At 36.1% G+C, this 27,610-nt stretch overlaps 2 protein-coding genes and 2 pseudogenes across 2 annotated transcripts; 2 read left to right on the forward strand and 2 right to left on the reverse strand.

The window, feature by feature from the left end:
- LOC128027339 (39S ribosomal protein L11, mitochondrial-like) overlaps nt 1-4,047 on the reverse strand; it is a 28,165-nt pseudogene extending 24,118 nt beyond the window's left edge.
- A 215-nt stretch (nt 4,048-4,262) lies between these two features.
- Nucleotides 4,263-5,503, forward strand: LOC128027340 (prefoldin subunit 6-like). Its single transcript, XM_052614880.1, has 4 exons — nt 4,263-4,470; nt 4,822-4,892; nt 5,004-5,128; nt 5,240-5,503. The coding sequence occupies exons 1-4, from the start codon at nt 4,407-4,409 to the stop codon at nt 5,358-5,360; spliced, it is 381 nt and encodes a 126-aa protein (XP_052470840.1). The 5' UTR covers nt 4,263-4,406; the 3' UTR covers nt 5,361-5,503.
- A 3,756-nt stretch (nt 5,504-9,259) lies between these two features.
- Nucleotides 9,260-11,474, reverse strand: LOC128027341 (transcription factor HES-7). Its single transcript, XM_052614881.1, has 3 exons — nt 10,819-11,474; nt 10,557-10,652; nt 9,260-10,464 (listed from the first exon to the last, which is right to left on the reverse strand). The coding sequence occupies exons 1-3, from the start codon at nt 10,906-10,908 to the stop codon at nt 9,955-9,957; spliced, it is 696 nt and encodes a 231-aa protein (XP_052470841.1). The 5' UTR covers nt 10,909-11,474; the 3' UTR covers nt 9,260-9,954.
- A 457-nt stretch (nt 11,475-11,931) lies between these two features.
- LOC128027107 (transcription factor HES-7-like) lies at nt 11,932-13,084 on the forward strand (annotated as a pseudogene).
- Nucleotides 13,085-27,610: the final 14,526 nt, after the last annotated feature.

The following is a 27,610-nucleotide window of genomic DNA, read 5'->3' on the forward strand; positions in this document are numbered from 1 at the left end:
GAAACATATGCGCTCAGGGAAGCATGAGTCATAAAAACCACACAATATCCATAATCTGATATACACCAAATGCAATAAAAGACACTCAGCGTTCAACCTCATTCGCAGCACGGCTAATTGCAAATATGACAGGAGAACTTGACTCATTCTATGACTGTTCAACCCAGGTGAAAACAAGATCTCTAAATTATTCACAGTGCTTTGTTCCCAGGTTAACCTCACTATTTACATATTCATAAATGCAAGGGAGATGAGGACAGAGGTGAAATAAACACCTCGCTAGCCACACGTTGGAATGTGCCATTGGTTTTAATGCCAAGTTAAGCCTTGCATCTTAACGTGCGCAAGGAGACAAGCAAAGAGAGCTTTTCACAAGCACCGAAACGTCTTGGATCTCAGGCTATCTGAAGAGAGCAGAAGCAGCAGATATAAGCTCTGCAATCACCAATGCACTGCGTTAAAAATTACTCTCTGGGTTTTCTTTTAAATGCCAATAACACGCTGGCCTTCACTTCGCCGTTCTATTTCATGCTGTATTCCAAACATATTTTTGCTGTTTTAAATAGCATGTTGAAGCTCAAATCAATTTAAGAGGCAGTCACGGAAGGTTGGGCTGCTGGTAAACCTCCACTTTTTGGCAGGAGGTCCAACCGTTTTAACATATTCAGAAGCAGAAGAGGACAATCAACAATCCTGTTGAGTTGAATTGAAGCAATTTATTCGGAACATTGTGTTTGGCAACAATTTACTTTTTTGGGGGGATGGTTTACTTGGTGCTGACAATAACAAAGTTTCTGACTGTTTTGAAGAAAAATGCATGAAATTTCTTTTCCATTTAAAGAAACTCTGTTGACGTGATGGGGATATAAAATACACGATGAAAGAAAAAAGTCTGAGGATGAGTGAATATGCACTGCAGGCATGTTCTGTCAAACTTCACTGTGCTTGCTGAGTTCACTGCTTTGAAGCACTCTTCGGCTTTCCAAATTAGATTAAATTGCTAGTGACTAATATTTGAAATTCTCAGGAAAAAAACTGAAACAAAAAAAAAAGACATGTTTTGTTTGAAATATTATGAATAGGAAATAAGAAACAGCATGAATACACCTCCTTTGTAGGCATGGTAAGATTTCAGTGTTTATAAAAGAAGTCTCTTTTGCTCACCAAAGTTGCATTCATTTGATCAAAACAGTTATTCTAACATATTCTGAAATGTAAAACAAACTCGGCTAAGCTCAATTTTCAGCATCCATTATTGAGAGTCACATGCTCAAGAAACATTGCTGCTAAAGAAATATTTCTTGCTCTTAACAATATTGTCAAGTTGCGCTGCTTGATATTGGGGACTTGAAGATGTACTGCATGACAAAATTGACCCTGTGAAAATAATGATTTGATTAGGTCTACAATTTCATATTTTAGGCTCAGTGTTCTGGAAATACTAAAACCATCACTGCATGGTACATCTGTATCTGTTTATTCGCTACAAATGAATCTTTAGCCAAAGTGCTATTTGATTTTTTCCTACATTGTTTGAACAGAGAATAATGAAGCAGGTGTACAAACAATTGGTGCCTGAAAATGAATTGTTGCAATGTTTCACACTGAAGTATTTTGGCTGGAACAATGATAAAAAGCAAATGCCAAGCTCTGGGATTTTAAATTGCACTGGGAAAATATGGCAATATACCATTAGCAATAAATGAAAGTGGCTCAGTTTTTTGTGCATTGGCCAAAAAAAAAAAAAAAAAAAATTCCTAGACTCAGTAAAGTGAATTGATATCTTGATGCAAATTCAGAGAAAGCAATACTACAAAAGACCTCAGAGACCTAAAGCGGTTATGTTCAAACTTCAGTTCAAAGGGATGAAACCAGGTTTCAGGAAAATGAAACACTCAAGAGAGTCAATGGCATTAGCAGGGCTACATCATTCATGATTTAAGATGACAAAGAGAGACAGGACACTCTTTATAAAGTGATTTAAAAACCTCAAAACTATTCCCTCTGCAGCTCCACATTTACATATATAGATTTACAGCCCAACTTTTGAAAGCCAGCCAGTTCATTTAGATTCCCACTCTTTTAATATATCTGTTTTTGGTTTGAGACAAAATTGAACTTGCGGACATGAGAAAACATGTTTGTTGAGGCAAGAATAGACCATTTAAAATACTGCTGTGCAAGCAATTGTGGTTTTCGCAAAGTAGACAAAAGCTGGGAAATAAATGAGGAGGAATGCGCATAAAACATTTATGCACAGCAGAAATGACTGGTAAAATTATTTAATTCCTTCGACCAGCTTGCATTTTGCACAAAAAGGGAAGATACAGGGAAATTGGCCTTCCTGCTTTCAAATGAAAACATGTGTTCACTAAATGCAACTAAATGAATGAGCATAGATACAAAACTGAGATTCTGTCCTCCTTTGAACTATAACAAATAGTGATGCAGCATATGTCGCAATTCAGCAAGCAGGCTGCTGTTTGAGAATTCAGCTCAATTCCTCTGATACCCTCCAGGTGCATATTGATTTTGACAAGACCGCAGAGTGCAATTTGTGATAACCTCAGCAAAGAGCTAAACTACCTCCTAATTTACAACACCAAACCAGAAATTGAAGTATCACTGCTGTCAAATATAATGCCATTAAAACACTTATGAGCACTAGACTCATTCAACAAATGTAAAGTTTTGAGGATATTATGGTTCAAATTATAGTGATAAATTCAGAGAGTGTATTTTAGGTCAGTTATCGGTTTAATATCTTTATATCATTGGTTTCATTACCAAATGTTATCCTCTCTCAGAATAAAGCAATGATTTTTTACTGCTCCTTCACAAAATGCCTCTTTTTTGCATTTGAAATGAGCAACAGCACTGAGTAGTTTATCTGGCTCTCTCACAAAACAGGCTTGCGGGTTTGCTATTGCGTCAAAAAGCCATCTTTCATGTGCCACACAAACAAAGAACAGACTTGAAATTATCACTGTTCTGAACAAACTTCAGGCAACACATTCTACAGCCAAACTGTCAACTATAGACTGAACCTACAGTGCAGGTCCTTAACCATAATACTTTTACTCCTGCACAAAACCCTTATAAGATCATATACACACAAGAATCTGACTTTTAAGATTAAAGATTTATGTACTTAACATTTACAGTACTACGACACACTAACAATCTCTAACATATCAAACACACATCCAACCTGCAGTTGTGCCTGAATAATTATAATAATGATGATGATGATGATATACAGCAACATAATGGTACTGAGTTAAGCAAAATGTAACACAGCTCTGGTGTGATTGGTTAACAGACAGGATCCAGTTAAGTTAAATGAAAATAAACTTAGTCCAAACATGTCTTTTATTATTTATTTTATTTATTGTTTTATTTAGTTAGTTTTTACATGGCTGGGGTACATAGTCACATGACCAGAGATATTTAAACTCCAGTTTGCCCTTTGAATGATGCTGTATGTCAAAACTCTATACAGAGTTGTGTGACATCTCGTAATTTACAAATTTAACTTTTTAGTACATGCAAGCAAGAACAGATGTAAAGATATCATTGCTCACAATAGTAAATAGTGGAACATTACACAGTGGAAAACAAAGACCACATTTTAAATAAGTGACTGCCATCAGTAGAATTAAAGTATTTATGTTTTTTTTTTTTTTTTTTTTTTTTAGTTTCCCAAACGTTTACTATTGAATAGAAAAAAAATTTGAGGAAAATGTAGAGATAATAACAATGATAATAATAACAGAGCTTAAAAAGTATAATCCATTATTACATGAATAGCACATGACAGTGTTTTAATTTAAATATGGTTAATAAGCAACTTCATATTAATTATTATGATACAAGCAAAGATATAATTTACATTACCTTCTAGCGGGATAATATGTGTCCACGTACACCCCGAAAAAAGACCTTCACGTTAGTATTTGAACCATGCGCGCTGCCATACTGCCTTTACTATCACTTCTGAAGGTTTGGTGAACCCAGATAGACTGCCCCCATATCACAGGAGGAGGACTGCGCCTTTACATACTGTGGATATAATGAAGATTATTTATATTGAACACTACGCAATATTTAAATATAATATATAGTCAAGCAAAATACGACTGAAAATACTATATTTATTTTTATTATTGCCCATTTCAAGTGGTTTATTTGAAGACGCGTTGATGAAAACCAATGTAAAAATGCTTCATTATTTTCAACACTAGATGGCGAATTTCAAAACCCTCACATGAGCATTGCGTCATTTCCCGTGCGCCCCAGACTGTGTGCTTGATCCGTCTGCAGCTTGTGTTATACGATAACGTTACCTCTGTTTATTATCAGTTAAACGATATATAAAGGGATTCGAAATTAGAATAGCTGGTGTGATGGCTGAAGCGATTCATAAGAAGTTACAGTCTGAGTTGGAGAAATATCAACAGCTGCAAAAAGGTATAGCATCACAATGCTAGCTAGCCATGCTTGCAATTCCTCATCCCCCTGCATGTGCATATTGACGTGCATTTTAATATATTTCACTACATTAACAATGCACAGAGAAGTGTCTGTGGTCATAAATCAGGCTTTCAGGTTTGACTGATTTTAGTGGAGATATGTGATAGTGATCTGCTTTCTCAGTCACCAAAAATAGTTTTCTTAAGAGTCTTTATCTAACCATTGTTGAAACATGTTAGATTCAAATAGTGTGCTTTTTAAATATGGTTTGTTTGCTGTTGTATAAATATGCACACAAATTTCTGTTTTGTGAAGGCAGAAGCTGTTAACTCGTTTTATTTTTCACAGATGTCAGTAAAAGTATGTCATCAAGACAGAAACTGGAGGCACAGTTGACTGAAAATAAAATTGTTAAGGAGGTAAGAGCACAATTGCAATGCATCTTCCATATTTGCATTTTAAATGATATCATGCTACATTATATACATATTTATTTATGTTATGTTTAACCATATGTCATCCCTCTGTAGGAGCTTGCATTGTTGGATTACCAAAATACAGTTTACAAACTAATTGGACCAGTTTTGGTCAAACAAGATTTAGATGAAGCCAAAGCAACAGTGAGCAAGAGATTGGAATACATAAACGGTGAAATGTATGTATGAATATTCACTCATACTGCATTGAATTAGTACGAATTCGGACGTTGCATTTGATTTTGTCATATTCATAGGCAAACCACTAACTGATCTTCTCTTCATCTCAGTCAGCGCTATGAAACTTTACTGAAGGAGATGGAGAGAAAGTCTGAGCAGCATCGGGAAGTTCTGTCCAGCATGCAGCAAGAGTACCAGCGTGCTCAGGGTCAGGCTGTTGGGAAGGCCTAAATGGATTATAATTCTGCACACAAGTCTTATCCAGCAAAACTCAGAGACTGAATATGCCTGCTAATAACACATGTCTGTTAACATAATTCTGTAGGTTTTTTGTTTGATGTTATTGGGCTATCAATAAATTTTGTTTATTTATACTCTGCCTTCTTTTTTTAAAAATAAAATAAAAAAAATCATATAGCAAAATCATCATAGTTGATGTAGAGGTGAATATAAATTACAAGACATATAATTTCCTATTTGCTTTAATATCAAAAGAAAGAATATTTACACTAAATTCAAGAACATGAATCATTAACATGAAACAAGTGCATAGACTATAAAGAATTGTAAGCTTGGTTATTCATACCACAAAATTCCATGACAAAATTATACACCGTTCAATACATTGTCTTTTATTTTTGTATATTTCATAGATTTTGTGTATGGCACATAATCCATAAGATACACAGATAAGTTGAACACAATTTACGCACTTGTTTTAAAGATAAATTACAAGAACTGTGCAAGTAAAAGAACTCTTTAAGAAGTAAAATTTCAAACATTCACTGTATACAGTTTTGGTTTATGTTTATGATGATTTGTTGCAGTTTTCAAGGAATGTGTTATTTAATATATTGATGCTTTGAGGAAGAATGGTGAGCTTGGATGTCAATAAACACTATGTTTCTTGGTTGTGCCATACAGTAAGCCATTTTAAAATTGAACAAACCAAAATCAATAGAAAGGTGCCTGTGTGTAAAATGGGGAGACAGCAGTTACAAAACAGTAAAATTACAATTATTCCCTTTCCTGTTTTATCTTGTCTGTGAAGTAGCAAGGAAACATGCTAGCTCTGAGTTGTCTAATGAATATCAACCAAACCAGCACCATTAAAAGCACATGTCCCTTCCCTAACCTCCAGGACATGGTCCAGCACAGATCTGATAAAGTGTCCAAAAACTCAACTTAAGGATGTGACAGACTTTATCAACACCTCGACGAGGGAAAGAATCACTGAAAAAAAAAACAGGACACTGTGAAGTTTCTCAGTAGTTCATTTTATTAGTTCCATGAATTGTGTGTGTAGTTTTGAGATTTCCTTTTAGAAAATGAATGATGTTGAGTATCTTAGATCATGTTTAAGTAACTATAGATTTATTTATTTATAATATTAATCAAAGGAAACAGGAAGACATATGGGTCTGTATGCATAAAATCTTTAACATTTCCACCTAGGTCAGGTAATGCTTCCATGGCTGTGCATCAGCATGTGCCAATCCCTTTAGAGTTGCCCATTGGGGCGACTCGTTTTTCTAATTAAAGGGGCAGGCGAGTGGTGCATACGGCCAGATGTTGCTCAGGGTAATGTCATTGAAGCGCTCGGTCAGCAGGGTGTGTATCCGCCCCTGCGCAACAGGCCGTCAGACGCGCAATGGAGAAGCGCTGAAGCACAGACGTCCGCATTGTGGATGCTTACCTCCAATTAATATCCCGCGGAGGGGGACCTGTCCCCCTTCATTTCCCACCCGCCGGAGATTAACGCACTTTAAAAGGCATTAGAAGAACGGCGCTACTTGTAAGGGAGCTGTATATGACTTTAAATCAGGTTGCCCAGCACACCCGCACTAAGTCCAATTCGTAAACAAGTGGCGAAAAGCTTCAAAAGGGATTAGTTATTTATTGAAGCAATACTATGCAAAGCTAATTAAACAGACAGACTTTGAAATATTATTCGCCTTTTTGAAGTAGTACTAAGTAGGATGGATTATGGCAAAGTGGGATGTAGTCCTAATAGTAACTTTATTATTCCAGACTTTGAGGTGCCACAAGACTCCAAAATCAAAATGTAACAAAAATATTTAATGTAATTTATTTTTTGGTGGTGATGACACAATGCCTTCCATTTGATCTGTTGGTTGAAGTAGAGTGTGTGACAGTGTTTTCACGTTTATTATGGCAAAACGCATGCGCCTAAACACTGCGCGTGCCTTCTTCACTGTGCATTTGTTTTCATTACCAGGTCAGGACACGCGTGGGTCTAATTTGAAAGTTTTCTGCAAAATGGTCAGATTGAAGTGAGATGTCGTTGCTATAAACGTTGTTCCCACGATTTAGGTGATTTTCAAAGTGAAAGTCTGTGGGAAAGGCTGTGGGATAGCGTTGGAGAGCGAGACCTACGGTGCAAAAAAAAAAAAAAAAAAAAATCAACCACACGCAACTTGATTGTTTGAAAAGAAGATTGGCCTGATTTACAGACACATTAAGAGATGTGTATAAACCATCCCAACACAATCGAGTTAAAATTAGTGCAAAATATTTAGGATGTAAATTGAAGTTTTGTCAAGTTTTCTTATTAAATGCTCCAAGACTTTTGTTCGCTATGCACACCTCCTGGGAAAACAAGAATTTGACACATCCAGAGGTGTAGAACTACATAGAATTGTGTGTAACTGTGTGGACATTATATATGTAAAAACTGTACTATTCATTTTCAAGTGTTAAGACATCCATCCATCCATTCTCAATACCACGTAGGATGTCAGTATATAAATTACACTGAAAGTAAGCTGTGTATTTAATTAAAATATTTGTAACTGAAAAGTAAAAGTTTACTTTAGGCGTGATGAAATTAATAAATGGCAAAAAAATATGTACAAAATATACCTAAATAGTGTCGAAGAAATAGTTTTTTTTTAACTCGAACTAATCATAAATCCATTGGTCAAAGAATAATTTATAGGACTACTTGATTTCACATCTACATTTCAAAAATTTACATTTGATATGGTTGCTTGCATTGAGCTTTGGTGATCAGAACAGACAAAAGCACACATCCGGTCTGGATAATCTATTTACACCTTTTGTGTTGAATGGCATTTGGTAGACTTATCTGTCTGTAATAACCGGTTCAGGCATCAGCCGGTGCATGGCATCTTTCAAAGGTCTAATCTCATTTCAGCTCAAACTCATTTATCTAAGAGCTTATCCAGAGCGACAAAGCGAAACAAAGCCGAAAAGGTTGATTTAGGGGAGAGTAGGAGCGTTAACAGCTAAACCATTCTCTAGTGGTAAATCTACTTGCCGGGTCATATTGTTTTATGATAACCTTTATTCTGTAAATACTTTAAATTGTATGCTTTCCGTTTTACTGTCACATGTATAGCGCAGTCGTTGAAGAGGTAGTAGACTTGACCTATTATGTCAAAGTAGCCTGATATAAAAGAAAAACGACCTCATGATTTAAATCACAAATATTTTGTCGCGCGCATTCGGATTTTCCAAAGCATTTGGGCTCCCAGATTAATTTGTATATCCTGATGATATGTTGATATAGGATTATGGAGACCAAACTTTTGGTTTTATTAATTTATCCAGAAAATAGGGTACATATATCAAAGATGCACCTTTAAATCCACTACAATAGCGAAATAGAAAAAAAATAAAATAAATAAAAAATAATAAATGGGTGTATTTCATGCTGGATTCTCACTTTTGGTGAGCTTGGTAGACAACAGGGCCAGTACAGGGCTTAGTAACCAAATCAAACAGTATGCTATAAAATCAGATGCAAGAGAGAGAATGGATGGCTAATAAAAAAATAATAATTAAAATAATAAATTTGATCTCTTTTAAGTAAAAAACCAACTGACAACTGTTGCTAATATTATCAGTCAGTGGCTTGAACTTTTTGTCATCATATGCTACAGTATTGGATCGAGTATCTACATTGCTACAGAACATTTAGACATGTTCAATCAACCATTCAACAATTATTCTGACAAAGGACCCGTATGACCACTTTCAGCGGTTAAGTAATCTGCACCTCAATACTTTATGTCTTCCATTCATTAAGAGCAACATCACTGAAATAACCAAATGATTGACCAACGAAAATCTGCAAATGCCAGGCCTTTAATCGAGTTATCAGCCGTCATCACGTTGGAACGCTAAACATTCACACCGTGTCTGAAGAACAATGCCGCTCAGTGCTGAATATCTCTCAGGAAATGGATTAAGTGACATGCAAATATTAGAAAGAGCCAATAATAAAAGAATATCCTCAAAGAGGTTTAATTCTTTGTTCAAAATATAAGAAAATATTTTATGCATTTCACATTCTGCTGACAAGAAAATAACAGCAAATAAAAAGGTACTGTTCATGTCAATGTTAAAAGAACACAAATATATGGCAATAACCACAGAAAAAATAAAAATGACAAAATTTTGCTCTAAATTATTTCTTAAACAAACAAACAAAAAACACTTGAAATGTTCACCCCACTAATCAAATATGGATTTTGTAAAATCTTGAAAAAAGTTCTGTTGATATGAAAGTATCAAAGTTCGAAATAAGAAGTACATACATCTCAGCACAAAATGTGTATCTTGCTTGTTTGGCTGTAAGATCACCAAACGCTACACAGGCACAGATTTATCAATGCCTTTTTATAACAAAATAAATCTTTGGCATCTGCTGTACAAAATCAACATATTTACACAATTCACAGTCTATTGTCCCAGTGCTGCTCCCACACTGAATCGTGAATCACTGTAGACCAAGCTGACCGTTTCAGTCTTTGGAGAGCTTTGCAGGGACATGGATCTTCTACCAAGGTCTCCAGACAGCATCACAGAGCATTACAGGTTGCTTAGGACTTGAAGTTGTGGTGGGAGCAGACATAACAGTTCTTTGTGCAAGTTTTGCACAGCCAGATGGTGTGCAGGAATTGCTCAGTTGGACATGAGTGGGATGCTGTTGTGCTGGCAGTGATGAGTCCTCATAGAGAAGCACCTGAGTTTCCCTGTGGGATGGTGCGGAGAGTAGCTGGACTTGCATTGGCTGTGCTTTGTTAAGGTTTTCACATGCTTTTTCTACTCCATGTCTAAACTCATGGCTCTTGCTAGCAATAAAATTGCTGACTCGTATGAGACATGCTCTCATTCCATCAGGGTAGCTCTGACGTTGTGAGCTCAGGTCCTCATCAGACTCCTCTGTATATGCTCCTTTTCCTCTGGTGATTTGAAAAGATTCAGTTCCCAGTCCTTGTTCTGCTCTTAGGAAGTTCACAACACTTTCTAGGATTTCAGCCTTTTCCACTTTAGGGTTCTTGAGTTTCTATTAGAAAGAAGAAGAAATGTGTTCCAATAAAGACATTTTATAAACAGGCTATTAGTACATTTTTATTTATTTATTTATTAATAAATTACCTCATTGTGGGTGTTCTCAAATAACAACATTCTCAGAGTTTCTAGGCTTTGATTAATGCGATCTCTCCTTCTTTTTTCCATGAGAGGTTTTGAAACCTGTAACATTAAAAGTAGTTTATATATCATCGTAAAATATCATTCTTAAAAGCCTTAACATGATAAGTAACAAGTCTTCATATCACATTTTGTAAGAATAACCTAAAGCTTATCTGATTATATTCCAGAGGTATAAAAATACATTGAACAAATAAAATGTTATTACCCGTTTCGAGTCTTTTTGTTTCCGTATGTCAGCAGCTTGTTTGCCCATTTTTGAGATTAACGAAATTAAAAGTGAGGTTAAAGGCATCATTTTGGAGTTCAAGTCATTACAGTCAGTACACGCCTACTCTTCTCATTATGAATGATAAAAGAAGACGGACCAATCACATGCGTCTTTGAGCTAGCCCCTCATTAATATTCACATGCATGCTGGATGAAAGCCTGTAAATAATGCCAATTGTGAAGTAAGAGCCAATAATGACCCATTTAGTCCCCCACTGGGATGTTTAAATGATGGCTATTCAGTTAAGGTACTGTCAAAGATTATCAAAGAGGGTTTGAACCATTCAGATGCATTATATTTAAAAGAACCACTGAAAGGCGATTAGGCTTTTTATCTGCTGTAATTTCAATTCGCTATGATTATTAATAGACATTATGTGCATTAATAGACTTAAACCTTTAAAAAAACACATTGGACTCTCTTCCAATAGCCGTTAGATAAGTTTCAGAAAGTTTCAAAGGTCACTCGAATTGTTTTGCTTTGCTTAATTCCTGATGATCCACTTGACCATTAAATGTATGCGTGGGACAAAGATGGTTGGCCTAATCGCTCACACTTCTATCAAAACACTTCCATACAGCACACTTAACAGATTTGCTCTAAAAGCCTGTGATTCACACCTCTTCACATCCCCCTTTCGCCAAATAGGGTTGGTACTTCTCACTGACGGCCACGAGCTGATCTCGCATTGGCGCGCGACTCCAAAAATGCATAGTATTTTCTCTGCTTTTAAATGTAGAATTTTCTTATCATTATGGAACAGCGTTTTTTTTTTTTTTTTTTTTTACGAATGCAGGTTACCACTTTTATTTTACTTTAAGTTTTCAATTTCAGTGTAGACCTACAGACAAAACGGTTGTTATGCTACTTTAAACACCAAAATGTGTGTAGTTCACATCAAGCATGGCTCTCAGCTGTTTATTCAAAACTATTTGCTGATATTTGCAAAATCAAATCAAATGCCACACCAGAGGCTTAAAATTGCCCTTTGGCTCAAATTCAGCAGTTCCCCACATCTTCGAATTAGTGTGAAGAGCGAACTCTCTAAACATGACGAAGACAGGAGACATCAAAAGAGTAGGCTAAGTTATATGAACCCAGCTGCAAACAATTATTCACAAATATTTGGACCTGCAAATGTTCATTTTTAAATTGAACGTTGTTTAATGATAGCATTGGAAATAGAATTACTAACAATTATCATGTTTCAATTTCGTTTAAAGAAGTTAAAGCCTGTAATAGAGAAGAAGAGAAGGGATCGAATCAACCATAACCTATAAGCATTAAGAGATCTGCTTTTCAAGAACACTGCAGACACGGTGAGTGTCTGCCCTCGATTTATGATGCATTGCTTCACATTATTTCTGCACTATTTCCTTGACAACCCCCTATAATGCCTCTCTCCTACCACAGCATTTACAAAATCCTAAACTGGAAAAAGCAGAGATTTTAGACCTTGCTGTTCAATACATCAAAAAGACCACAAGAAAAACTGAGGGTTGGTTTTATACAGATTTTTCTTTTTACTTCACCCATCGGAATTTAATAGCTGTTGTTTGTTGTAGTAATATGTCTAATGTTTTTCTCTCTTTCTGCAGTGAAATCTAATCAAATTGATTCCATTGCCGCTCGGAACCAGTCTTTTGTGTCTGCTTCTGTAGGCCCCACCAGTGACCTCTGTGCATCAGACTTCTATGGGAGGTTTAAATCATTTGAGCAGAAAGAGGTTCTTCTGAAACTCAGGGTCAGTCTAACTGCTGCCTCCAAAGCAGTAAGTGAACCAGTTGCCCAGACAGACTTCCTTCTATCACTATCAGACCGGAACTACCACCAGGAACTTCTCTTACACCCTGAATCATCTTTGTATGGCTCTAAACTTTTGCATCAATCTACTTCTCCCCCTAGTTCATTATCATTGGAATGTAGTTCCCTGCCATCCTCTCCCACTTTTGCAAGCTTATCCTCCTTTCCCAGAAACTCGCCTCCATATCTTTCCAGGCCTTGTCTCCTACCTGCTCCTCTTGATTCAGTGTTTTCTCTCATAACACCATTTTCACTCCATAGGCCTGTTATTGAGCATCATCCTATTCTGCCTAACTTGGCTAGAGATTTTACACCACCACAGTCTCCTGTACTGGCTCTAAGACCAGAACCCATTTCTCTTCCAACCCAGTCCATATGGAGACCATGGAGTTGAACTCTATACCATGGTGTGATTCCTTTTACTTGGGCACTGCTCCAGTGGAGAAATTGACTCTCAGAGGGACCAATAAATCCGAACAATGATGAAAATATAATTTGAACTCTTCAGCCCAATGGTGGAAAACAATATTGTCTTGGCTTAGCTGAAGATTTAAAATTTCAATCGGTCTGAATACACAAAGCTTTATAAGTGGTATTGTAATAGACCATTTCATTAACATAAAATGAAAAAACAAGATTATCAATATTTGTGTGCCTTTTCCCCCCACCAAAACTTACTGCAATTTTAATTACTTTACTGCCATCTTGTGGTATTTATGATTGCAGTCGACCTAAACCTATTAAAATAATTTTGCAAGCATGTATAACTATTTTCAGTATGACCAAAAATACTGCATTATTAATAAGTCAGCCAAAATTTTAAAATGGTTTCTGTGATTTAGTGGTTGCAATTAATGTTGATTCATTTTAAATAATTAATGTCATTAGACTATGCCTTTTTGAATTCCATTGTAATCCACCAACAGAATATTGTGATAGACTAATTTCAATGTCTTGCCAAACATATTAACTGTGTAAAATTCCCTTAACTTTTTTTTTCTAAAAGTGTACATGTTGAAACGTGATTTATAAGCCTAGCTCAACCCAGTATTGACAAATATATTAGGTGGTTTTACATTGGAAAGCTAAGTGTAGTATTTTCTCCAAAAATTTGCACTGATTCAGCCTATTGGTCAGTAGAGGGCAACATAAGATAGTATTAACTGGTTTAGACCAGCTCTGGCTTGGAGGTACAGAGAGCCTGGTGTTGTTACATGTGTTTCTGAGCGATAAGCCAAGGATACATGACTTTTCTCTCTCTTAAATTTCAGATTTTCTTCTTCAGTCTTGGATAAATCCATAACTTCTTCCCTATCTGCCATTCACATCTCTATTAGAAAGCTTGAATATTTTCTGAGCAAGGCAGCAGGGGATTTGGCTGGAGAAAACAGGACTTCTTACAAGATAGAACATGTCTTTGGATAATGGTTATTTTCCCCCTCGCTCCTCCTCCTGCCATCTTCACATTCAGAAGATTCTCTCTTTACCAGTCCCATTACTTATGAGATGGCCATTGTTCATTGTGAGGTAAAAGAGCACATTTGGTGTCTTTCTGCAGGATTTTCTATGACCGGCAATAAAAGAATGAAGAGCAAATTAAAGAGGACGCTCTGCCTGGACGGAGGAATGCTGCCTCAGTAATCATAATTGAATGTGGGGCCGGGGGGGTTGGGGGGGGGGGGATCACCTCTGAAAATGCAGGACAAAAGCCTCAAATCCCCACACAAGCTTTCTCAGGCCACACTGATTAGAGCTGATCCTGTTACCTGTGTAGTCTTAGTCTTGTTAATAGTGAATTCAACTCATGCATTCCTGATCTGGAATAAAACGGGGAGGGAGATACTTAAAGAAAACATTGACAAAGATCCAGCACAGAGATGTCACTGCTCCTGCCACGGTTTATTGTACTCTGATTTAAATACATTTGTGCTGGCACATCTCAAAAGCAATTTGTCCAGGCAGGGCTGCTGTCAAACACTTTCATCACACGTGCACACACTTGTACATGCCCCGTCCTTTATAGCACAGGCACTCTCACCGGCACGCACATGCACAAATGTTGTGGTTTCATTGAAAATGGATCCCATTTAGTGCAGAATCTCTCTGTGTAAGACTTTGTGTTATGGATATCAATTGAGTGATGTCCCATGGATGTTATTTTAGTCAAAATTAACTTCTAATTCGGAAAAAGAGATTATTTCATTCTCAAACCTTATGTCTGCATGTTCAATCTTAATGTTTAGCTGTAAGGTCAATGAGTCTTCATTAATGATTCCAGCTTCCTTGTAATGTTGACAGATCTGGTTAATGTGGGTCTATTTCATTTCCTCATTCCATAGATTCTGAAAAACCTTTGGTTAGATTATGTCAGAGCCACAGGGAATTGTGTCTAAAACATTTTGTTGCCTCAATAATTAAGACACACACACACACACACACACACACATACAGTTGTTATGGGAGGATGTATGTATATGTCTTCATTCCCCCTCTGTCTATTTAAAACCTTTACACACAGATAGTATTAGTAGAACAGGTTTAAACACATTAATGTTGGTATACTTATGATTGCAAAAACATTATAGAAAGAAACTGTGGAGCTGAACAGTTGAAGACTCTCCCAATCTACAGAGAACATCCATCATTCAAAACTTTAGCACAGAAACACATTGTCAATGGTTTGTTTGAAACGTTTTTGTTAGATGTTCATCCAAACATTTTTTAAATGTTACTTGTTTCAGAATGTTTAGAGAACATTCAAAAGTAACATTCCCATAATGTTTGATAAATTATAAAATGGAATGTGAAAACTAGACATTTTTGAACGTTCAGAGAAAATTCAGAAATAATGTTTTTAGAACTTAATTTTCTTTAAACATATTTTTGTTTGCTGGGCTCTTATAGTAAGATCTTAAGCAAGGCATTAAAATGTTGAAATTTGTCCAGTTATTTTTGGGTCAGTGACTTATAAGAGTGTCCATGATAAATGTTGTAAATTCCTCACAAATTCTGTACACATTCTAAACAATATTTCTCAAAAAAATAAAAAAAATAAAAAAATTATATTAATGAATTCCATAAGTGATAAATATCATTATGTTTGTGTGTTGTTATATTGCATTCCATTTTATTAAGTTGGAGGAACATTACCAAAAAAGGGTAAATTATCTGATATTTTAATAGACTCATTGACCTTGACACACAGTTATGAGGGTCTGCAGGGATCCTCACTATGATATCATTTTTTTTTCTGCATGTTGGTTGTACCATATGACTTTTGGGAAATAATAATAGACGATTATACAAACCATAGTAATGTTTTTTCTTTTTTATTGAAGCATTTTATCTTCATTATGATAACCCCCTCCCATTGTATGCATAAATAATATTTTAATATATGTTTGAATAAATTATTGAGAGAACAAAAGTAGAACTGGTCGCAAGGATATCATTGAGATTTAGCTTGGTATACCTTGAGAAAAACACACTACATGAGTCCATCCCAGTCCTCAAGAATTCAATCTTTCGCTACTCACAACTAAACACCATTTTCCCTTCTTTCATTTGTCTTTTTCCCGTCACAAGAGCTTTTGAAGTTAACAGAGAAAGGAGCACTGACTGTACCAAATTACCTGGGCTGAAACATTTTTGACATAAGTCCTAAAAGGCGAGTGAGCCACTTCTGCTAGAGGCCCCATCCGGAGCGTTTTATCTCAGGCCATGAGAGGCAGCATTGGTGACAGAGTGACAGGATGGCTGGACATGCTTCCAGGTGGCACTGATGGACACGGCAGTCTTCGGAGCAGGGCCACTGCCCATGGGGTGTGGAGACCAAAACTACTGCAGCAGTGATCACACCAGATATTGCTCTGTTACAGCATCTCACACTTTAAATAACGGTTTGCGGTTTATATTTATGCCTTTTAGAAAGCTCAAGGTCACGGCAGCCTCCTAAGAACTTATACTCCACGGCCGATTCTGTGCGACAGAGGTCTTTTTAGGCATTGTTCATTATCATATGCCAGCCAGGAAGTCTTGCTGAATATTGTCCTTATCACAGATCCCAAATCCTTAATAGCTGTTCTGTGGGCAAAAACTGTTTTTATAAGCCACTGCAGTAGCGAGCACCGCCCAGTTCTGTAACAGGGAGTAAATAGATGTGATATACTCCTCTATTCCCAGAGAGTCAAAACAAAAACGTGGTAACAATAGCTTTGGAGACTAGCAATTGTGCTGCTGAGACACTATTTGACATTTTCTTTCTGCTGAATAATGTCTTTCATTGGGGAGCCATACAAACGCTCTATTAATTTGGAAAGTCAATTGTTGTATAATTTGCCTCTGAATGCGTAAAAAATAAACTCTTTCACAATGTTCTGCACAATTAGTCCTTCGTACTGTATAAATAGCTCTTTTGAAACTAACAATGTGCAATTGTGTCCACTTTGAGCGATGAACTCACAAATATGAAGCTCTCTCCATGTTTATCACTTCAAGCTGCATTGTTAAAGGATTTGGCATGAGCAGAGGTTGTGGTAGACGTGGAGTTTGTCGTGCCCTGAGGTTGTGTGTTAACTGAGGAGTCTCTCTGGGGTCTGAGAGCAGGGCTCCCTGCTGGCTCCTCTGACCTAGAACCCCCTGCAGTGGATGGGCCGTGACCCAGGTAGCCTAAAGCCATGCTGGGTAGCAACTTCTGCTCTGGAGTTCTTGTAATCCATCAGGATGTACTTCAGCTCAAAAAGAAGGTTGCACTCTTCTACCACCTCTAACACCCTTTTTAAAAACGAGGAACAATTTAACAGTTCAAAGGTCAGCACAGTAAAAAGCTGGCGGCAGTTAAAAATAAGGTGTGATTTGTATTTTGGCTAAAAATACTAAGAAAGATGGTTATGATCATGCCTGAAAAGCAATGTGATGTGAAAAAGATGAATGAATATAAAAATTAGTTTTGTCCTAAGAAAACATTTACATATGCTACTGTTTTTCTAGTCATCATGCACAAATCTTTGAAATATATATTATTATGACATTTGTATCACCCTGACATTTTTTACTTCATGCACTCCAAAAAATATCTAAATTAATATTAATTTATAAATTTAAAACAGGACTTAAAAGAACAGATAAATTAATGGATTTAAAAAAGAAAACTTGGGATTTAAATATGCTATTGTTTTTCTAGTCACGCAAATTTGTTTGAACTTGTACTCAGTGTTCCAACAGGAAATGTTCAAATTTAAAATTTGTAACAACCTTTGTTGCTGTTTAAAAATTTAGATCACATTATCATTATGCTTTGCACAAACTTATGTTTGTCAGTCATGGGAAATGTGCAGTAGAAACTAGTATTTAAAACATTTAGTTGGCATCTATGCTGCAGCAGTGCAATGTATACTTTGAGAAAACTACCTTTGGCCTGGATGAGGGGTTTCCCAAAGCAGCATTAGTGGATCCAATTGGGAAAGTGCCATAGTTACATCTGGAAAGTACAGACTGGCTTTGGGCCAAATACAAATGCCTTCTTTTGTATTGTAAGTGTATGAAGCTCATCTTATTCACATTACAGCTTAACATGTTTGCTCAGAGATTCAGCTGCTATATGGAAATGGTAGAGGCATGTAGGGGTTTTTCATGCATATTAAAGGGACAGTCCACCAAAAAAAATAAAATACTGTAATCATTTACTCACCTTCAAGTTATTACAAACCTGTATGAATTTCTTTCTTCTGTGGAACACAAAAGAGCATATTTTGAAGTATATTGGTAAATTTCAGTGTATGCACAAAAAACAATGAAAATGTTTTTTTATGCTCCACAAAAAAGTAATGTACTTTACAGTTTTGGAATGAGGGTAAGCAAATAATAACATCATTTTCTTTTTTGGGTGTATATGTATATTCACTTCATATTGATAAAGTATGCATTTTAAGGAAGAAAAAATGATGGGAAAATCTCTCTATATATATTTACCTTTGATCTTAAAAAACATGGCATTTCTTAGAAAAAAAAAATTAGGTAAGAGGACATACTTTTTTATTTAGTTTATTTTTTTTTACTTAGTTTACTTTTTTATACACATTTTTATTTCTGACAGGTATTAATAAACAGTAATATTTGAGTGATTTATTTCTATCTCATACATTGTCATGGTTTTAGAATGCAAAGGTTTTTTTTTTCTCCCTGCACTCCATTTGAAGAGAGCTTTTCATATGAACTTGAAACAGCACCTCCAGGCAGATCCACATTAAAACTGACAGGAAAGCACCTTCCAAAAGGGGCTTTTAAACGCACAGGGGGGCTTTGTGATCCACCTAAACCCCAGTCACCTTCATCTTGCCCTCTGTGTTTACGATACACATCTTCTAACAGCCCACTGAGATCACTGGTCAATGCTGGGTGACTGTGCTTCAGAGCAGGCTTTGCAGAGACGGATACTTGTCCGTAAGTGTGAGAGCCACAAAATCATCCTCCAGGTGGTCCAGATGGAACAAACTCATTGCTAGTAAATACTGAAGGTGCGGCTGGGACTTATAAGCATGAATGGAGCTCCGCTCGTCTTTTTTGACGGCTCATGCATGCTGTTTTTGCAGTCCTGTCTCTTTTGATGTTTGAGGTTGAGATGTTACACTAAGGAAAAGCTTTGTGGGAGGTTTTCTGTGTGCTGGTACTGTATGTCAGCTGAAATAATGGCTGTTTTGACATGACTGGTGCAGAAACTTTAATCTTGGCATCATTCATATGTCATTCACTGGAATAAAAAAATGATGAAAATTAATTTCACGTCAATGCAAAATAAAAAGCAAATGCTGGTCGCTCAGTTGTTCTTACTGTAGTCTGCATTTCTGTAACATTGTATGTGCTGAGGAAACATGGGCCTTTATTTGTCCTTGAAACCGACCCCACAATGTATCCATCTGTGATATAAGAGTAGCGTGCTAGTATGTGTCTCTGAGGATCTGTAGCAAGACTTTGTTCTTCTTTATTTGTTAAACCAACGTTAAAACAGCAAGATATCGCTTTGGGATAAAGGCAAGCATCATCATGCAGCATTCAGGCTAGATGTGTAGACCACCAGGCAGAGGTCTTCATATACAGGAATAAAGGTAGTGTGATATGAGCCTAACTCCTTATGCTGAGAGTGATTACTCTCTGATCTGTGGTATAGGGACTGGTGGCGCTTTGTCTGGCTCATCTAGATTTCAGATAGAATGCAATGATAAGTGTCATGAAAGGAGCTTGTCATCAGTTTTTTGTGTTATTTTTTTCCAACTGCACTATGATGATGGCAGCAGGGGGCAGCTGAAAGGGCTTGGATTTGGCATGGGTTGACAGGCAGGCGACAGAGCACCGGAGCTTCTGTCTCTTTGAAATTTCTAATCCCAACTCATGTCTTTAAGAAAAAAAAAGAAAGAAAAAAAATAATAAATACTTAATAATACTTAGTAAAGACATGCTTTGTTACAAAAGATTTCTGCTTCACATAAATTCTGTTCTTTGAACTTTCTTTTCATCAAAGAATCCAGAAAAATGTGTCTAGGTTTCCTCAAAAATAGTAAGCACAACTGTTTTTTAAACATTAATAATAAGAGTAAAATGTTTCTTGAGCAGCACATCAGCATATTAGAAGGATGATGTGACACTGAAAACTGGAGTAATGATGCTGAAAATTCAGCTTTATCATCACAGGATTAAATTTTAAAATATGTTCAGATAGAAAACTGTTATATTAAATTGTGATATATGCATCTTTTTTGTTTGTTTTTGCTTTAATGACAAAACATGGCATGAAGGGACTCATACAAAGTCACATGATCAGTGTCACAGATTTGCTTATTTTATTGGGAAAAAGTGCAAAATATTTAATATTTATTTTCAATTTTAACAGTGTTTCTTTGTTTCATGTGCAGCGTTGTAGTCGAGATCGGCTCATTTGGGTCCAAGTCAAGACTGAGGACGCATGCTCCCAAATCCATGACAGAACCAAGATCATAAAAATTTGGTCTTGAAATCTGCCTCACATACAAGTCAGAGTCAAGGACAATATTTTGCTGGTCTTGGATTTGATAGCATGTGGATTCGGTGTTGACTCTGTCAACATTGTATTCAATCCCCAATGTTTTTTCCCTGTATTAAAATATAAAAGTACATATTCAATAAAAAAAACAACAACAAAAAAAATAAAATAAAGTGATGCACACAAACAATATAGCAGATAGCGCACTTATTGAAATTCAGTAGCGATACAATGGATTAATTCACTGTAAACACGTTATATAGTTTTATATAGGTCAGTAATGGTTAAAGAAACCAATTGGTGTGCACACTTTGACAAAATAAGATGTTTGCTATTCTTCTTCTTATCTATGCTGCATAGCACAGCATTATTGCCATCTAATGTTTCCCCCATATATCCCACAACACACACTAACCCTATGTTATCAGTTCTGCATGTCAATGTCAAGCTTAAAAAGGCTATTTCCTCTTACCTAGAATGTTACCTGTATGTACCGAGGCCAATATTATAGCTGTCATCTCTGCCCAGTGCTCCCTGCATAAAAGAATCTTTTGTTCCAGTTGTAATTTAGACATTATTCAGCTCTCAGGTGCACACATGCAGCAGACAGCAGCGAGGAACACTATATCTGCTCTTGAACATGGCATAACTATTTCTTGTTGACAGAGTGGGATTGCACATACATGACTAATGCTGGTAAGGAATGCATTACCATGATCACTGGTGAACATTTACAGCAAATCAAAAATTCTCACTCTTTTCTTTTTGGACAAGCGCTAAAGATCGTAAGCAGAAATGCTGAAAAAAAAAAAAAAATGATGTCTTGAAAGTGACAACATAAACCTTACTGTTTCTCGCCTCAAGGCAACGGATTGTGCACACTGTTGTGATTGGTCACCGTCGCTGAAGCTCATCTTGGAGCTCACACCCCTTCACAAGGGAGAGAGATGCTTTTGTTTGATGGTGACAGGGGGAATGTCAGAATAAGCAGTGCTTCAGCTCTTCAAAACCTCTGAAAAGCCTTAATGTGAACACAGAGCTACTTTGATCTGCTGATTCTTACACATCTGTAGCAAGCTTGGAATAAAGCTGAATAGCTGTCACTGTTTTTTTGTGTTAGAGTGGGCCATGTGAAGTCAGAGCCATATAGTTTCTGGAATTATTGGCTGTGAGATAGAACTTTCATGTAGATGTTTGCCATGTGCTTTTTTTCTCAATAAAACATGTTTGCTATTTATGGTATCCCATGAAGGAATCTCTTGAGACCACTGCAGAAATAAAATAATATTTTATTTATTTTGTTGGTTCTACACAAAATGATGTGCAAAATCTGGTGTAACATTTGAAGTAACCCGTTCCTTGAATCTAATTTTAGGAATGTATAGCTGTCCTACTTTTTTGAATTATTATTTATATTATAATTATATTGTGCATACATTACTGTGGGATAATTAACATCCAAAGCACTGGGTCATTCTGAGCCCTGCTGTGTAAGGAAACGCTGGCACAAGCATTCTTCAGCTGCTCATTTGTCTTTAATTTATCACAATATCTACTCTGGATTTATTAAGAAGTCTATTAAAATATTAACTGAAACTTACCCAGTATAAAGACATTTGGTTTAAATTCTCTATTGGAAGGAAGATAATGTCATTTTAATGCTTATCTATTACTGGAGACCATAGCGCTATATGCTGGTGGGAGCTCCATCTATACCTGTCTGCTTACAGATTTCCCCTCCAGATAATTGCAGCTGGGGTCAAACTGGTCTCAGGAGCAAAACTTCAATTCAGATGACAGGAAGTTTTTCCAAGAAATAACATTTTAACCCTCAATTAAAACAATTAAGTTCAAAGAAAGAAAAACACAACAAATACAAATAATCTTTTTTAAATTCCTGTGTAATAATCTTTACCTATTTTTTTTTTACTTATAGCCTTCAGTTTTAGTATCTTAAATATAGAAAAATGCTAATTAGAGTCGAAACGTGTGTACCACATTATAAACAGTACTGTACAGATTGGGAATTGTAAGATTTTTCAGTGTTTTTAAATCTCTTATGTTCACCAACACTGTATTGATTAACAAAAAAATACCAAAACAAAATTCCATTTTGATATATTTTTTAAAAGCAATTTATTCCTGTGATTCAAAGCTGAATTTTCAGCATCATAACTCCAGTCTCTAGTGTCACATGATCCTTCAGAAACCATTTTAATATGCAGATTTGCAGCTCAAGAAACATTTCTTATTTTCTATAGTATATATAATCTATTTATGGATTCTCAGCAGAATGGAAAGTTCAAAAGAACAGCATTGTATATATATGTTAAATGTTTTTCTCTCACAATTTAATGCATCCTTGCACCTTGATGACCACAAACCTTCTAACAGTATTGTATACATAACTTTTTATTTAAGTACATATGAAGTTATGAAATGTTTGAATGGCTTGAAATGTTAATTCCTAAATCAGCTTGATGATCTCTCTAAGGTAAAGCCCTTATAGCGATCTGACCTGAACAATACCTATTGAGTGACCTTTCTGTATCAGAATCTCATATTTCTAATTCACCAGGTTCCCTCCACAAATTCTTCTGCATGTCAGATGGTATACATCTTATCACCGTGTGCAGCATCTTGTTGTGGTAGCTTGTATTGCCTTTGATATCGGAGAACATAGAGGTTTCACCAAAATAAAGGCCTCCTTTGTTCTCCTCTGATTAACTTCTGTACTTGAGCTCCCTGATAAGGCCCGAAAAAAATCCATCCTCAAGAAACCGACAACCGCGGATCCTGTTGGTTTTATTTATTGAGTTTTCTGAGACAGCTTTGGATTTTGTTTAATGCTTTAAATTGCCACACTGATTTATGTTATCATGAATGAATTAATTTCATCTTTAACCCTTTTCTTTCTCATTGGAAAAAACTTTTATATATGTTTTATCCAATGTTAAATCTTATTTCTTCTTAAATATGCATGTGGTCTTCTGGGCTCTTCAAGAGCCTTTAATGTGTTATGAATTACATACAAAGCACATGTAAAAGAGTTCATTTGATAACCTGCCTGTGCACATTTGATATCAAGCTAGTCAGTGTCAATGTTATGTCAATCTTAGTCATTCCAATGAAATGTACAGGCCTGAGGGTACTGCAGCAGCACAGATGGGGAATATCATCAAATTTGGATGTTGGTTTATCAAAAATGGCCAAGGATTTAGGTTTGGCTAATTTAAATTTTTTATACATAATATGTGTCTTGACAAAGTGATGGTAAATAGAGATGTCTGTAAATCCTCTGGGTCTGCATCTTCCTTGCAGTATAGTTTTATTGCACAAACCATTTTTGCTCAAATGCAACATGTTTGATCCAGAGTTCTTCAAACAACTCTTTTACTTTTCTCTCCAAAACTTTTGATCAAGGTGAAAGGAATTCACAGTGAGGGGATTTCCTCTCCTCTGAAGGCCTCCAAATGACTGTGAAGTGTGTTTTTGAAGTCCCTCACAACATCAGGTATATCTTACACTTCTGCAGGTCACTATCCACAGTTGAATTATGTTCTGGACTATCAGGTCCTATATATTTTCTTACTCTGAGATCTTTGTAAGAGAGGTGAGGGATGATGTTATTTTCTCTGACATTTTGAAATGAGTGTTGTTTCTTCATTGGTTAAAAACCACTCTACTTTTATTTTTAACTACAGCACAGTGTCATCTCACACTTTTGTACTTTTATAAGCAATCACCACATTCACATGCATTTGCACTTCTTTGTCAGGCACTTTTATCCAAGCAACTGGAATCTGAATCCTTGATTTTGATACTACTAGCACCAAATGGCTTTTTTGGATTGCAAATGCCTTTTTCTGTCTGATTAATTAAAATATTGTACAAAAATATTTAGTAAAATATTCAGTGAGACACCAATCTACCATTTTATTTCAAGAACTAAAAAGTGACAATATCATCAGGATATGATAATTTAACCCCTGAACCATTCAGTCATACCTATGCTGTCACTTAATGTATTTTTTTACACAACTGATGTCTTGTCAGAACCTGTAGTGCTCAGCCCTATGATTTAAAAAGTGTCTTGATGGGAGCCATTTAATTGCATATGTTCGCATTGACAGGTGGCCACTCTTTTTGATATTGAGGCTTTGATCTCTGTATATATAAATGGCTTCTCAACAACAAAATCAACCACCGTCCCAATAAGTGAGGAGACCATTGATTTAGGCAACTGGAATCCAGGCAAGCGCTTGACAAGTGGAAATAATTTCTCCTCAAGAGACATCAATAGGTTCTGATGGGGTTATTAAGAGGAATCAAATATATTTGCATTTAGACAACGAACAATTTGTCATGTAAACCGAAATCTCCTCTTATCCTTGAATGCAAAGGAACTCTAGCAGGAACTGAATGAAAGTTAATCAGGAATGTATGACACAAAACACATGATGAATGAAATGCTTTAGCCAGGAAAACAAAGTAATCTCTTAACATCCTCATCGATGTAATGAGTTTATAGAGGACCACACAAACTCATAGAGAGTCCCATTGATTGTTTTCTGATGTACAAGTAATGCTTGAAAATTACCTTTGGGGGTTAAGGCCAAAGCGTTTAATGTGTGCATGCTAACAGTACATAATGGAAAAGGTATGAAAAGATTTGGGACAAAATCCCAAAGGTTTTCTTCTGCCATACACTCTATTCATTGCAAACTGAACACAGAGCATGACAAATTCCTCTCACCTATCAGTTTTCCTTGGCCTACAAAGCAGTCCTCTACTAAACCCTCCTCTATTTTGCGCTCTTCTTGTTCTGTTATTTTACCTGGCAGTCCAGGTGTGAAGGGGTGAGGCCTTGGAAAAACATTCAATTCTGCAAGGCTTGTCATGAAAGAATCCACTGATTGACCTCTACATCAAGCAGCACAATGACAAATGGGTTAGCAATTTTCCACCTCACTTATGGCCAACAATGCACATTTCCACTTTCACTTGCTAGCATCGAGTGTACAATGCACATACCTTACACGGAATATGCAAGCTCTACTTCGCCCTCTTTACAAGTTTTCACAAATAAATGTACATTTTTAAAATGCTGTTCTCTTCTTATCAGTTATACGTTTTCATTGACCTCCCCAAATAATGACCCAGGTTTGTGAAGTGTTAATCTCACAGTCATTTTTGTATTAGTTTGTAAAACAAACACTAATGATTTTCTGTTTCACTCAAGGATGTTATTGCATGTTCTAGCCACTGATTGAATTACTCGGAGTGCTTTAAGTATGTTTTGGGTGGAAAGTATGGAAATTAACCAGTCGACCTTTGTCTTGACCTTGGGTTAAGGGAGCTTTGTGGGAAAAGCTTGCTGTGGAGAATCAATGACTTTTATGATGACATTTCAAATGCTAACAGACACCAGAAATTCTATCTATCTATCTATCTATCTATCTATCTATCTATCTATCTATCTATCTATCTATCTATCTATCTATCTATCTATCTATCTATCTATCTATCTATCTATCTATCTATCTATCTATCTATCTATCTATCTATCTATCCATCCATCCATCCATCCATCCATCCATCTATCTATCTATATACCAATATCTAATTCTTTAGAGGGCTGCAATTTTCAGGCGTGAGTAGCTTCTGTCCTCAGATCAGATATGTCCTATAGGGATAAGCTGTCACACTGCTGGGAGCCTAATTGATGCCTCATGCTTTGAGGAGCAATTATGGTTCCCAAATGTCAAGATCTAATTTGTGACTTTATAATGTAGATACATGGGCCAAGGAGAGGGCCAGATCTGGGCCCCTGTGGGAGAATTGGAATAGTTTGCTCAGCAGATGTGAGATGGTCTCCGTAAAAATTCTGGGGGTGGGGAGGAGCCTTCAGAAGATGTGAAGTCTACTGCGTTGTCGCTCAAAGTGATCTGAGCTATTTTGCTAATTATAATATTTGGTTTTATCTTACATTATTTTCACACTCTGAATAAGGCCTATTGTATATCTGTTTGCAAAATACATGGTTAGAAATTGCCAGTTCCTAAATGCATGGTAGAAAACAACATGCAACATTGTAAAAGGTGTTTAAAAGTCTTAAAATGCATAACCACTAGTTGGATCGTATGACTTGCTCCTGATGTCTCCATAGTGATGCAAACAACAGAACAAAAATTGAACTACAGTTGACAGCTTGAATGTCAAAAGTCAATATAAAAACATCACATATTCATTACCTACTAGAGGAGTGATAAGACATGCTGTACAAAATGCAGCAAGGTGATGTGCCAAAAAGGAGTGAAAGGATGTCATTAACTCTTCTGATCCCCAGGAAACCTTGAATATACCTGATTCACTGTTGATTCATTTCTTATCTCTTCAGACATTTTTCTTTGAAAAAATAACCGTTCTTTAACAATTGAGTGAATACATCAAGGACAGCATATGGTCAACTTTTATGAAACTTTAATGTTGTAATTTTGAGAGTGCCACTTATCAGTTTATTTCGTTGTATTGAAAAGATTTAGCATTATGTTCGAAAAGACTAGTGAAAGTTTGGTACCACTTTATTTTAAGGTGTCCTTGTTATACGTAACATGTACTTACTATTATAACAATATTAATTATGCATAATTACATGCAAGTAACTATAAACCTGACCCTAATCCTAACCCTAACCATATTGTAAGTACACGTATATTACTCATAACTTTAATGTATGATAACACCGTAAAACAAGGACACCTTAAAATAAAGTGTAACCCAAAGTTTCAATGTAACATTGTGTATTTGTGCACATTAAACATTATTACATTTTAAATAACTGTGTGTATTTGTGCACATGAAACACTATTACATTTTAAATACCTGGTAATTTAGATTTGCCATCATATG

Source organism: Carassius gibelio, chromosome A14 (genome assembly GCF_023724105.1).
Source record: "Carassius gibelio isolate Cgi1373 ecotype wild population from Czech Republic chromosome A14, carGib1.2-hapl.c, whole genome shotgun sequence".
Taxonomy (NCBI): domain Eukaryota; kingdom Metazoa; phylum Chordata; class Actinopteri; order Cypriniformes; family Cyprinidae; genus Carassius; species Carassius gibelio.

What these genes read in the sequence shown, in the direction of transcription:
- LOC128027340 (XM_052614880.1), top strand. Translation starts at nt 4,407, where the DNA reads ATGGCTGAAGCGATTCATAAGAAGTTACAGTCTGAGTTGGAGAAATAT. An exon ending in AAAATAAAATTGTTAAGGAG is followed by an intron (nt 4,893 to 5,003) that starts GTAAGAGCACAA and finishes ATCCCTCTGTAG; the next exon opens with GAGCTTGCATTGTTGGATTA. An exon ending in GAATACATAAACGGTGAAAT is followed by an intron (nt 5,129 to 5,239) that starts GTATGTATGAAT and finishes TCTTCATCTCAG; the next exon opens with TCAGCGCTATGAAACTTTAC.
- LOC128027341 (XM_052614881.1), bottom strand. Translation starts at nt 10,908, where the DNA reads ATGATGCCTTTAACCTCACTTTTAATTTCGTTAATCTCAAAAATGGGC. An exon ending in AACAAAAAGACTCGAAACGG is followed by an intron (nt 10,653 to 10,818) that starts GTAATAACATTT and finishes TTAATGTTACAG; the next exon opens with GTTTCAAAACCTCTCATGGA. An exon ending in TTGAGAACACCCACAATGAG is followed by an intron (nt 10,465 to 10,556) that starts GTAATTTATTAA and finishes TCTTTCTAATAG; the next exon opens with AAACTCAAGAACCCTAAAGT.